Source organism: Rhamphochromis sp. 'chilingali', assembly GCF_963969265.1.
Source record: "Rhamphochromis sp. 'chilingali' genome assembly, chromosome: 13".
Taxonomy (NCBI): domain Eukaryota; kingdom Metazoa; phylum Chordata; class Actinopteri; order Cichliformes; family Cichlidae; genus Rhamphochromis; species Rhamphochromis sp. 'chilingali'.
Window position 1 is genome coordinate 34,186,815 of NC_137940.1, and position 13,342 is coordinate 34,200,156.

Consider the following 13,342-nt stretch of genomic DNA (forward strand, 5'->3'; position numbering starts at 1 on the left):
ATATTAGCATAGATACAGAGTCATAAGCATGGCAGGGAGCTTTTGCTGTGGAGGTGACATCAGGGCCATGACACCCAAACTCATCTCCATAGATATCACTGGGGCCATGCAGGTTAATCAAACATAAGGCTTATCTAGGCGTCTGTAGTGCGTGAAAATCTGCCAACGAGCTGCCACCTTAAATTTCAGTAATCCTTGTAAGTAACTAATTCTTAATACTGTTTCGCTTGTCGACAAAATGAAGAAATGAAGCACGGCTTAGAAAATTTGCCCTTTCTGTGTGTTTGTTTTGGGAAAATGTTTGCTTCCAGAAACTGCTTCTTCTACAGAAAAAAAAATACTTAGAGATCACTGTTCATGCCATTTCTACGTGTATGCAAACACCAAACTGCTCTGGGGATATGGTGACATGTAGGCTAAGAGGTCATCAGTGTGGCTTGGCAACACCTGTTTCAACGGGATTTTCCTCTCGTTTCGAAAAGCTGGCCTGGTGTTACACGCATGGCACGTGAGTGGCACAAATCCTCCACTACAATGGAGTATTAAATAGTTATGCCATCATAATGGATAAAAATATTGTTGCATGAACTGTATGATTCAGGAACAAAGCAGGTAACAGTGAGACATTCATTAATGGCAGACATGCCACATGTTTCTCAACAAGTAGCACCAGAGGCAAGACCTCCCAGAAGGGACAATCTGCATTGTGCAAACATTGCAACCTTTGTTCCCCCAACAAACACAAGGTGAGGCACTAAAGTGTTTTTAATACGAAAACCTCAACCACACACAGGAAAATCCATAAACATTGGAATGATGTCAAAACAACATTGTGGGGTTTGACGGTTTTAATTTTCCACTGCTCAAAGTAAAAATGGCTCCTGCAACATTTCCTGCACCCCGGTGATTTTTATGACAAATACAACAGCAGCTTAATTATACATGCGACCACCACCATAAAAGCAGAACCATTAACTACCATCTTGTTAACACAGAGGACCTGCCTTGAAAGTGCTAGAGTCGCATTTTGAAATCTTTTCACTCAGCGCCTGTCTGCAATGTCAGATTTTCACTATTTAGCAAAAACAGAAAGAACGTGGCAGTACATGCAAGCCCTACACACGAGACATCTGCTTTAATTGAACTAGACATTAAAAATAATTGTGACGACCTGTTCTTGATGTGTTGGCTAAAATATAATAAAGGAAACATGTCCAAGTCAGTCAAGTAACATCTAGGCACAGATATTTTCACTGACTTTAAGTTGCAGTGTGCAGCTGCGTTGATGTAGGAAGAAACCTGGCTTCTGATGTTCCTGACCCAGCTCAGTGTGTCCACGGAGAAAGCTTTGCAGTCTCCAAATAAGAGTGAACTTCCAACCTTTTCCTGAAGAGGCTTTGGTTAAGTTTCAAAGGCTTCCTGGTTTTACTTTACTAGCCAAACATACCCCAGCTGTACACAAAGTGGTCACTCTCAGTGAGACCCTATGGAGGCAGAGGGAGATCAGACACCCCTTGACGTAACCAAACATCTCTGTTAAAAGCAATGTGAACAGAGGGTTTGCCATTGATGTTATTGCTTGCTTAAACGGGTCAGTCTTCACTCATGGCAAGTGTGACATTACAGACGGTAATATCATACTTGTGAGCAATGCTTCAAGCCTACAGGTCCCAACAAAGAGAATTCGTTGTTTGTCGCTGTCATGAAATAGATCAGCCATCTTAATATTTCATACTCTGCCTATCCTTAAGATGTCCATATGGACTTCATAGAATATGTCAGTCTCTTGAGTGATAGAATGGAAAACCTACAAAGCACATCTCTGAAGGCAATCCCATCAAGCAGCATTCACTTCGAGATGTATAGCCCTGTGTTAGGCAAATGAGCTGAGAAATGGTGAGCTACTGAATCCATTATTTCTCATTCTGTATGTATTGTCTTAAAGCCTGCCTAATGTCCCCAAAATGCCTTTAAAGACATGTTAAGAGAAAAGAGCTCTCTGCCTTGGAATGAGGTAACTTAATTATCATAGCAACTGCCAGTACTCTTTAACATGTCAATGGTACTTGGCTTGCATGCATAATTTTGCTGTGTTATTGTGGTGGCCTCTGTGTTGCTCACTGACAAAAAAACCCAAACCACAGGCACGGGGGCCTATTGTCATGGATGCATCCATCTGGATCAAGGCCATTAGAGGATTTTTGCACTTCCTCTGTGGATCCTGGCTCTTTTTGACATGCAGCAGAAGGACCAGGCTTCACCCACCAGTGCAGGGCCAATTGAGGTGTAGATTGACCAGAGGGACAGTGAAGAAGGGCAGCCAGCAGGGCAGCACTCCTGTCAAGCTCAGTGATGGACACCCACATGGCAGCTGGTAGTTGGCCTGGGGTTTCTGAGGTCCTATAGCAACTGATGGGACATGACGAGGCAGGCTTCCTGGTTTCATTCCTTTGTCCCTTGGGATGTTGGAATGTGTATCAGAATGTCAGAGGATCTTGGCTTCAGCACACTTTTGGTGTCAGCTGCCTACCAATGCCCCACACTTACCCTGACATGTATTAACAAGTAATTCAGGTAGCTGTTTCATACAAAAATACAATGCCTTTTAAAAATAATGGTAACTTTCTCTGTTTTTCTTCAACCCAATTACATGAATAAAACATTAGCATATATAGCCTATGAATACTGCAAACACTGCTTGAATTGAAATAACGGACCAAGTGATCTGAACCAAAAAGTGCATAAATTGGGCCCTTTGAAGTGATAGAAATATGCTGATCTAGATCTATTGTGGTTAACACCACAGCATTCACAAAGGCCTTTGAATGCTTCTTTATACGTGTATATGCAGAGTGTGTATGCGTGTACTCGTATGCCCAGGTGGGAGAGAAGGCTAATGGTAGATGCAAAGATCACTATACACATCTGGAAAAACAGCTCTCAGAGATATATCAAATAGAACCAATTCATCTCCAACATATAAACACGTTAGCTGTCAATCTACATCTCCCCACATGTAACCTATATGCTTGTTGCGACATACGTAGCCTTTGAGCTGTGTTGGAATGCTGACAGCCCACAGATATGAATCTTGATTTGATTAAAAGGTAAGAGTTGGGGTCTAAATGCTGGAACCAATATCAGTTCGGGCGGGTGGGCAAGGTAACTGTTGCAAAGGAGGTGAGGTGGAGAGGAAGGGGGAAAGTGTGATTGTTGGGGGGGTTACCTGTGGCCTTGGCTCCAACTGGGAGTAATTTGGAACAGACTGCTCCCAGTGTGTTCATTAGGTTGTGATTGGGCTGAACGCAGGTGGGGAGGGCTGCCCAGCCTGACGCTGAATAGTCTTGATTGTGCCCAGCATAAAACGCCATCTGTTTCAATGAGGCAATGAAGGAGAGAGAGAGAGAGAGAGATTGAAGCAAGACGAAGGAGGAGGGAGCTACCGGTGAAAAGTCGTGTTTTGTGATGTCTCGAAAATTTTGTGTACTAACAACGGGACAAAAACATATAGAATAAAAATATAAAGCTGCACTGTCCATTGTTTCGTCTTAAATCGAACACAGAAATGACTTTCCATGTACAAAAATATAATTCAGTCCATAATGTAAATTAATGGGTGGGCACAAGAAAATATTTACATGTGACCAAACTTTGTGCAAAAACTGCAAAGTGGTCAAATGTAATCAGTCCATTTTGAGTCTGAATGGCAGGCCTCATTTTCACCAGGCTATGAGCGGATGGCTGATGAGACAAGGGGATTGGAGATAGGGCCGCAGTTTATTTATGGGCCGCCTGCTTCAAAGCCAGAATGTTTTTGGTTAATCCCATGCTCATACCAAAAGCAGACATACAAATGTTAATCTGGGAGTTTACATGCAAATTTGGGCTGTCTACTTTGCTGCAGACACAACATTACCCAAAATCACATTCCTCGGTCTCATGTAAGAAGGAGGTAAAAACACCGACAAAATATATTTTTACTCAGACAGCCTCGCTTTCGGTTGCTTATTTTTTTTCTCTCGTTGCAAGGCCTTGGAAAGAAAAAAAGAAGAGAGCAGAAGAGAAGAAGGCCACTCTTTGCTGCTCGAGTTTTGAAGCGTCTTTATCGGGCTTGGCAGCGTAGTCTTGCGTGTCCAAGCCTCGTCGTGCTTTTCATCCTTTGTGCTGTCCAAGGTGTGTCCAATGCACTGTTGCTTTGTGTGGAGAGGGAGACGACACATCACATTCTGTCTTCTGTCCCAAGCTGGGGGATGGGGAGATTGTGGGGTGGGGTGTACAACAGAGGGGGCACAAAAAGCAAACTTATAGAAGGCCGGAGCGCTTCAAAGCCGCGATGCACAAAGGCTTATAAAGCGTTACTTCATGCAGAGTTGTGCCAGATGTAATTGCGGGGTTCCTGGAGATAAAGAATCACATGCAATTCTTAGCCCCACCCCTGATACTTATGAAAGAGCTGTGGCTAAGAAGCTTCAGCTGCACGAACAGAAAAGTTTGTTTCACTTTGGTGCACAATAAATAATTAACAGTTATTTTATAGGTTTCAGGATGAATTTGCTGTCTTGAAAACAGTAACAGTGCACATCAAGCTTTACAGATGCAGGAAGATGGGCTGAGCCCATTATAAATAGGGAGGGGTGAAAACTACACTGAGTGACAAGCGAGTTCCCTCCCCTTTTTCACTCTGCCCTCATCTTCGTAGTATAGGCTCTTTCAAGTCTGCCTGACTCCTTTCTACAGAAAATTATGTTGATTCATTGTTAATAAGCCCAGAGGTTGCCAGTGTGAGCACAGTGCGTGGCAAATATAGGTAGACTGTAGTTTTCCAGATCAACCTGACTAGTCCTCATCTGTTTCCTGTGGCCTCCTGCTGAGATGGGACTGGTGTCGAGTGTGCATTGTTAAATATGTTCCCGGGCAAAAATGCTGCCACTGTCAGGTACATTTGCACAGGCTGCTCCTTATGTGCAGGTGGGTATGTGCATGTGTGATGCTGACAGTGAACAGTGATGGGTGTGGAGGAAAGGGTGGTGCAGTCACTTTAGACTTGAGATGCCATTCCCACAGGAGGGACACGCCCCGGTGTTTTCCAAGACAGAGACGAAGGCAAACATGAAGCAGATCCATCTTTGCATCTTAAAGGTTTCACAAATACTTCTATAGCCAGAGAACAGTAACTTTTTGTTATCTCTTCATGTGGGAAGTCTAAAGGCCTCCTGCTAGGAATGTAGAAACTATGGTGTGTGTATCCACAAGGTCAAGGCTTAGATGTCATGCACAAACAAATTTTAAATTTAACAGCTACAATTAAATCAAGTAGTGTCTCATCAAGGTGACATGGTGTGACGACAATAATAGCATGTAAATGTACCTAACCTAACTAATAAAATGAGTTAGCTCAGTCTTTGACAGCCTTCTTTCGTCACGTTATGGATCAGAGCTCAAGTTTACTTTATATCTTACCGTAAAAAGGGCCAGTGCAGGTTCTATACCAGCCCAATTACAATGGCTGTTCACGACAGAAAGAAATCTTGCCCATGATTAGTGTGGAAATAAGGTATCTTATGAATAACCAAGTAATATTAAATGCCTCCTAGAAGAGCAAGGGCATTAAAACCCGATGCAATACTTCTTTGCATATCAATAAACTGACATTAGTATTTAAAAAAAATGTTAAAGTGCTGGACTAAAAGAACAAACATTTTTCAAAGCCAGCATAAATTAAATACAGGGCATCGTCTTCAAGTTTTAAAAAGTGTCAACAATCTGTATAGTAAATAAACAGTTGCAGGCAAGCAAAGGCAAATGCTGCATGCAAATGCTAAAATTTGCAGCACTCTTTTTGTGACTCATCACTAAAATACGTGTCCAAACTTTTGGATTAGCTAGAAGCTAACCTGTAACTCTTCACATGTAGGCACCATTCTCAGGTCATAGAACAAAGCACAAGGGTCAGCAAGGAGATGTCAAAGATCATGGTAACCCAAGGGTACCTTGAGTCTCATCCCAAAACCTCTAGCATTTTTCAAAGCCCTCCTGCAGCCCAGGCCCTCATCAGCGCGTGCCCCCAATGGCCTTGTGCACATATGCACTACCTCTCTGGTGGGTGAAGGGGGGGCCTGAGTGCATCACCTGCAGCCCCCATTACGTGACGGAACAGGCTTGGCCTACTCAAAACAAGCCTGAGACCCAGTAGGGGGGGTGGTAATGATGCAGGGGGCACTAACAGGTACAGGGAGCAGATTTTATTTTCTCCATATTTCACAAAAGCCTTTCTCAAATTCTTGTTGGGCTCACAGACTATATAGACAAGGTTTCACCCCGTGAGATATAATTACTCATGACCCACATGGCTCTGTGAGAGTGGTATATATACGTTTAAGTTTGCACTGAGGTATAGAGTGAGCGTCCCTATTTAATTTTTAACTACAGACAGACAGCAACATAGAATAAAGCAAATATTTTACCATCACCTGCTTAGAAAAAACAAGGACAACGAAGGACAATCATTTAAACGAGGGCAATAGTACTTGCACTAATCTTGGATTCATTTGTGAACACGTGAAAGTGTTCATTGGGTCTTGATCAAGAGATGTGGTTAAAACCACTGATGCAGCAAATCTAGACTCCCCCCCCCCCCCCCCCCCCATCCCCTTGTCTGCTCAATCAACCATCAATAAAATCTCTCCTCTTCACTACTGCTGACAATTAGAACACGAGCCAATCCCTAACCTACATAGGGAAAGAGGCCCCATAACCCAATCTTACATTAAACCGACTCAGGGAAATGAAGGTGTTCTAGCTCTCAGCAGATTATACTATAGCTGAGATGAAGGGCTGAAAAAGAACGAGTGTAGTTCAGTCAAACTAGCTAAACGGGTGAGAATTAAGATGTTGTAGCGTGGGATGAGGCAGTTATGCATACATAACATGTTGAGGCTGGGACCCCCTACTGGGGAGAGGCACGACAAAGCCTCTCTAACAGCAATACCTCTGGGACAGCTAATGATTAATTAGCTTGTGTCATTAAGTGAGGCAAATGTCACCCGAGCTTCCTGGGGAAGCTGTCACACCATGTGTAGGCTACTCACAAGTTTCCCCCTCAGGTGCCGGTGGAGGGGAGTTGGGGGGGGGGTAAGTGCACTGTAACTAGTCAAATCCTGACATCTAGTGGTCAAATATAAAACTTTGCCAATTTCCAACAGCAGTAAGAACTAGATTTAGGCAGAAACTTTTTTTTCTTTAATTTAATTTATTATCAAAATATGTTACAAAAAAAAATATTCCTTTTGCCCAACATTCCCAACAATTACCTACAACAAAAGTGTTATCCAGATTTGACTTTGGGAATGCTCTCTGATCGCTGATCCTTGATCGCTAAATTAGCTGAGATGACCTCTGACCTTTAAGTGTCATTCACCTCACTGGCCATGTCACTGACCTCAAAGTTGAGGAGCTGACCATTTTTCACACCTAAGTTTTAAGGAGGCAAGAGCTGGCACATGGGCGAGGGTCAGAGTGGCGGGCAAGCTTGGCATCGCAACATTTTAAAAACATCTATCTTATAATTCTATTACAGTTTGCTCAGTCAAAATAAAACAATGACATAAAATCCTAAGCGATCCCAAACATGAAAGTAAAAAGGAAAATTTTTCTTACCAAACAGCCGAGGACCAAGCCAGGTTTGATGACTTTCCTTGCAGTTTGGAACAAATCCGGACAAACGATCGCCAAAGTAATAGTTCTAATTAGCCAATGTGCTTCCTTTAATAATATTATTTTCTCCATCAGCTACAGCGGGTTTTCCCAGCACACATGTTCACACTTTACTTCTTTTTCTCCACTGCAGGAGCAGTTATTCTGAGCCTTGGAGGTCAGCACTGAATTCTGGCCTGCTGTAAGACCAGACCAAGATGAAGTGAGAAGGCCCCTCTCTTCAACAGGGAGTGGCAGCGCAACGTGGAAAGGCTTAACACACACACACACACACACCTCATGTCTGTTTATTCACATCGGCAAAGCACGTGCAGACACATGTGCGTGTGCGCACACACAAACACACACGCACACAATCTGCCTCACCCTCACATAGACATGCGCATACAAAAGCACACCTGTCAGGGCCTTTCCACTGTGTGAGCAAAAGCAAAGAAGTCCGGCCCCCCCTCCATCTCTCTGTATGTGGTATCCCATGTCTGTTATATTAAAGCAAATCTATTCAGTTCCCACTTTCTTATCTGAAATAATGGCATGAGCAATTTTCACATTTAAGTAAGCAAGGACACATGCAGTCTCTCTCTCTTCCACTCTCTCACTTAATGAATGGAATCAGATCTGGGCCCCCGTGGCTGCGGTCTAATCTGCCTTTGAAGATTTCTACAATTTACAGAAATAAATAATTACATACCACTGAACAGTTGTTTGGTTTGGGTTTTTTGTTGTTGTCGTTTTGTTTGCTTTTTGTAAATAGGATATATACACCTATCTACTTTTACATTTACTAGTCCACAAGTGCGTTCGATTTCTATGTTATTGGCCAGAGCCAAAAAGGGCCCAGGACATTGCCAGGAGCCTCCCAATTGTGCCAGTCAACTGGTGTGTGACGTCCATTTGAAGGAGGAATCTGTCAAATAGAGTGATTGAATTAAAGTGCACTTTGGTCCGGAGTGCTCTCTCTTTGCCACTTTCCACCATAACATGTCTTGTCCTAAAATAATTAGATTGAGGCTTTGGGTAATGGAGTGGCCGGATCCTCAGTGGTCAAAAGAAGGAATGGTGGCGCATTGAATAGAAGCCTCCAATCTTAAAAAACACTTTATTTCTTTACACTTGAGGTTTGTTGTCTTTTGTGACTATTATCCCCATTCACCAATTGCTTTCATGCAGCTGTGCCCCTCTTAAAAAGTCTTTGTGCAGGCACCATGAATACAGGGAATGTGTCCATGGCAGGTAGCCCTTATTGCAAGTTAATCTCTTGAAAGAGCCTCATACAAGTACTTTTAAATTCTCCCCTAGCCACAGAGGGCTCATCATCAATCGAGCACTTCTCCCCTTTGTAGGGTTGATGAGTGTGGTGCGTGGCTGGTGACAATGGCTGCCAAGTGTGGCAAAGTAATCACCTTCTGGGGAAAACACTAGTAATTACTTCTAAACTGTTTGGGCTTCAGAGACAACTGATATTGTGCAATAAAATGAAAAGGTCCCTTTAGAGAGCAGTGCTGTGATGGTCGATCTCAATATGTTTGTCATCTATTTGTTTACAGACATTTTTCTTTTCAGTTTCCTCACTGCAACCGTCCTTTTTATCCTATATGCATTTGTCTTCATGTGGTTTAGTTTATGTGCTGGACAAACACCATAACCACATTCTCCATGCATACTCACAAGACACTTTACATTATATAAGTTTATATAAGTTTCTTAGTTTCAGACAATTAAACAAGTCAAATACAGCTTCCATTCCTAAAGAGTATTTTAATTAAGCTCCTACATTCAGCCACACCTGTATTCATCCTTTAGGCTGTTAATAAGAGGCTATAATTATTTCTGAGCCTTTCTAATGAGATAACATCTTTTTGTGGATCCTTATTTAGTACAGTTATTAGGTGTAATGATGTTTAGCCATAATTTTCCTCAGGGTTTCCTCTGAGGTGAGAACTTACTGATCAATTGTGACTTTATAAGTTACAAGTATGAATTGTTAGTTGTTGCTCTCACAAACTAGATAGAATTAAGTCAAGATTACTATGATTAAGACGCTAAAATGAAATTATTTGAATCTGAAAAAGCAAGAAAGGCACTCTGACACCAGTTTTCTTTGTAACGTCTTTAATATCAAATATCAAAACTGAGTTTACACTGTATACATTTTTTATGTGCACGGATTAATAATAAATGCAGACAAGAAAATTCCAGAGCGCAAGACTCTCGCAAGACTCCTGCGACTTACCTCTGCTGCACCATAAGCTCATCTTGTCTGCTTGACACACGTGTGTGGGGTCTGAGGGGAAAGGCAAGCAAAGCTTTCAGTTTTACTAGAATAAGATATGACTTAGACTTTTAAACTTTTCTAACCAGAAGTAAAAGCAAATGGCTGCCAGCAGAAAAGAAATATGTAAAACCTTGTGTTTTTTTAAATATCGTTCCTTTTTGTGGACATGGAGTGTCCTTTTACTTGGTCCTGCATTACCACTTTGAGCTACTTATAATTTATCTGAGTATTCTACAATCGTGCTACTAGTTAGGTTTTTTTTTATAAACTAAAATTAAATATGTTGAAAATGAAGTAAGAATTAATCAAAGAAAATCTAAACTATGATATTAAAAATGAAAATGTAGCACTGTCATACTGAGCTCTGAAGAGAGCATTTATTCCCTGCTGGGTTAAAATACAACAACAGACACATTTTCATTGCATCACAACGTTCAATAAATAATTTACAGGGAAAAGCAAATTCAGTGTATTCTTGTATATATAGCCTATACATATTTGCATATAGTCTGTAAGCACATGAGTTATAAAAAGCTATAAAAGCTTCATAAGAAAATATGCTAAGGCTGTGCAAATATTCCCTGTTTTGTAGGTCTTATGCTACCAAAACAATAAAATGAAAATATTCAGACTGCCTGAACAATTACCCACACTTTCATATATAAAGCATTATTCTGCACTTCCTGTGTTTCTGGACAGTTTTTGGAATTTTAACTCTTTCTTTAGGCAATTTCTGAGAGAGAAAAATACCTGACTGTTTCACTGTTTTGTCTGTCATTTGAAGCTGAGCAGCTTCCAGGCATGCAGTGAGTGAACAGTTAAGAAAAGGAGAACGAAAGAAAGAGTATCTGCCAGGCTACAGAGGAAAACATGATTCTCCAGCAGCAAATTTTGGGAAACTGGACAATGCTTGCTTACACTGTATCGTGATACTTGCTGATACTTGCTGATAACAAGTGGTTCCTTGGATAGCTGTACTGATAACAATTCAGGCCAGGTATAAGGAATAAGATTTAAAAAAAAAGCTTTAGCTAGCTTGCAGCACACTCTTACCAATGCAATAAAAAAAACTGCACATTTAATACAAAACACCTTTTTAAGGGCTGTCTTCAGCTTGTATTGTTCTTTTCTGCCTCCTACTGGGCAAGCATAAAATTAGGCTAATTAAAAAATTTGCAAGGTGCATTTTGAGAAGAATGTTATATTGGATTGTTTTTAATAATCCACTGTGTTAGGCCTCCAATTAGTGTCTTGATTTATCAGTTAATTGATGCATGTATTAGTGTATTAGGTGATGTATTACTTGATTCTGCAATCCTTTATACAATGCTGCTTATAAATTTGTAATTTAAATTAAATGTACATATTCTGCCATGCCAACAAAGTTTTAGTGCGGTTTTAGGGCTGCTTCATATTGCCTATTCTGTGTCTTGCTTTCTTTCTTTTTTTCTTTCCAGTTTTGTTGGATTTTACTGTAGGTGTTAGTGAGTGACAGCGAATGAGAGGGAAGCAGAATGACAGAGACGCAGACATCACTACTTGAGGCCAGTGTGAGCATTCAGGCTGTATTGCACATCTAATAATCCCACGAGGCAGAGGGCCTGTGGGTCTCCCTTTGAACCATAGTCCATTCAACACAAGAACACCGAAACATCTCCCCACCCCTTTGCGGTCACCAGCATTTCATTTGCAATCTAAATCTAAAACACAGGGTGCTCGAGAGTCACATCAAAGGGCTTTTTGATAGCTAGGATAGAGCAAAGACTTGAAATAAAATGGCTAATTACGAGTGTTGATTAGTGGGCCATGTAAGCTACAGACTAATTGGATTGCACAATGGAGTAGTGCTTTTGTTTTCTGTGCATCTTAATGAAGTCTTTTTTTTTACCTCTTTACAAAGGCTGAAATGTAGAAGCAATTTTTGTGTTTCCAAAGATAAAAATGGCGGCTTTAACAAACGTGCATATTATTCAAACAGTCATATAAAGAGACTTCATCTCATAGGTTGTGGATAATTTGATCAGAACTGGGTTATCCCACATAATTATTAACACCATATGTGAAAGCTTTGTTGTGTTAAAAGAACCATCAGAAGTTCCATTAAGGCTAAGTAACCCATGTCTTTTCAGTGGAGCTGAGTTTTACTTAAATGTTTAGTCATGTTCGGCTTCATCTGGTCAGAGATTGATTAGCAAAACATGAATGAGTTATAAACATAGTTCTATTAATATTTTATCTTTCAAATACATTATACCAAGTAATCTTTAAAATGTTTATTGTTTCATTTTTTATTATATAAATATTAATAGAAAATAGATCTGGAATAGAAATTTGGCATTAGAAGACCAAACTATTTTACTAATTTCTAGACTTTTTTTCTTCTTTTTTTGAACTGCTTCAGCAGATGAGATAAACCAGTAAACATGTGTTTTTGTTTTGTTTTTAACTGTCTTAAAGTTCACACTGTATGAACCATAAAGTAAGATGGGTGGGAGAGCTGATCTGAGGTGGTACAGGGAGAAATCTGCATATAAGTCAAGCTATCTAAAGATGAAGATGGAATTATATGAATGAAAGTACCACAATAACCTCCAAGTGATCTGCATTTAAAATGAGACAAAGGAAATACAGGAGCTCTGAATTAAAACTAATATGTCTCACGTCTGCTTATCCATGCAGACTGGGCCAGCCAATGCTTCAGTTTACTGCAATGTATCCAGCCAGCCAGACATCCATTTTCTTCCACTTGTCCAATTCAGGGTTGCAGGAAGCTGGAGACTATTACAGCTGTCATGGGGCAGAATGTAATATAATCAAAAAGCATAACAAGTAAGCTAGTGCTTACCATACTCAGCACTGTAATTACCAAAAGACGGTACAAAATATGAATCTGAATTACAGTGTGTAGCCTACCTAGTGTGTATTTCACCACAGGCCATAGCTAGAGTGTTAAAATATGGACACCCTTGAAAAGTATAATTCCAAATGCTCTGGAGGAATGCCCGCAGCGGAGGTCCTATTCTGTTATCTCCTCGGACAGGCTATCCTATCATGTGAAGCTCACACAAGCAGCCATCTGATTGAATCACTTGTTACCTAGGAGATCTGAAGGACTGACTGAGACCTTGATAACGTGTAACTACACCATTCATATTTTTCATTAACCAGTTTTTGCAACAGAACAAAGCAACAAATACACGAGTTATTCTTGTTTTGTTTTTTTTATTTGATTTTTTTTTTTTTTCATTTCGGAGGGGGTGCATTTACATCCTGAAGACTTGTTTTGTTTTTTTTAACTAGGATAATATTTGCGATTCTACCATGTATTAAAAACTGTTGCACGGGAATGCTGAA

General features: G+C 40.6%; 1 protein-coding gene across 2 annotated transcripts in view; it reads right to left on the reverse strand.

Moving 5' to 3' along the window:
* The window catches only part of LOC308408917 (uncharacterized protein), an 81,132-nt gene extending 73,215 nt beyond the window's left edge, over nt 1-7,917 (reverse strand). Inside the window, exons 1-2 of one of the 2 annotated variants that reach the window (XR_013973868.1) lie at nt 7,657-7,915; nt 3,227-3,371 (exon numbers count right to left, since the gene is read on the reverse strand). Coding sequence is in view for 1 of the 2 variants with exons in the window: in XM_080901398.1 (XP_080757524.1) it covers nt 7,657-7,785 (129 nt within the window). In the remaining variant the exon portion in view is untranslated. Of the gene's footprint in view, nt 1-3,226; nt 3,372-7,656 lie in introns of both variants that reach the window. The other variant, XM_080901398.1, reaches the window with a different exon arrangement.
* Nucleotides 7,918-13,342: the final 5,425 nt, after the last annotated feature.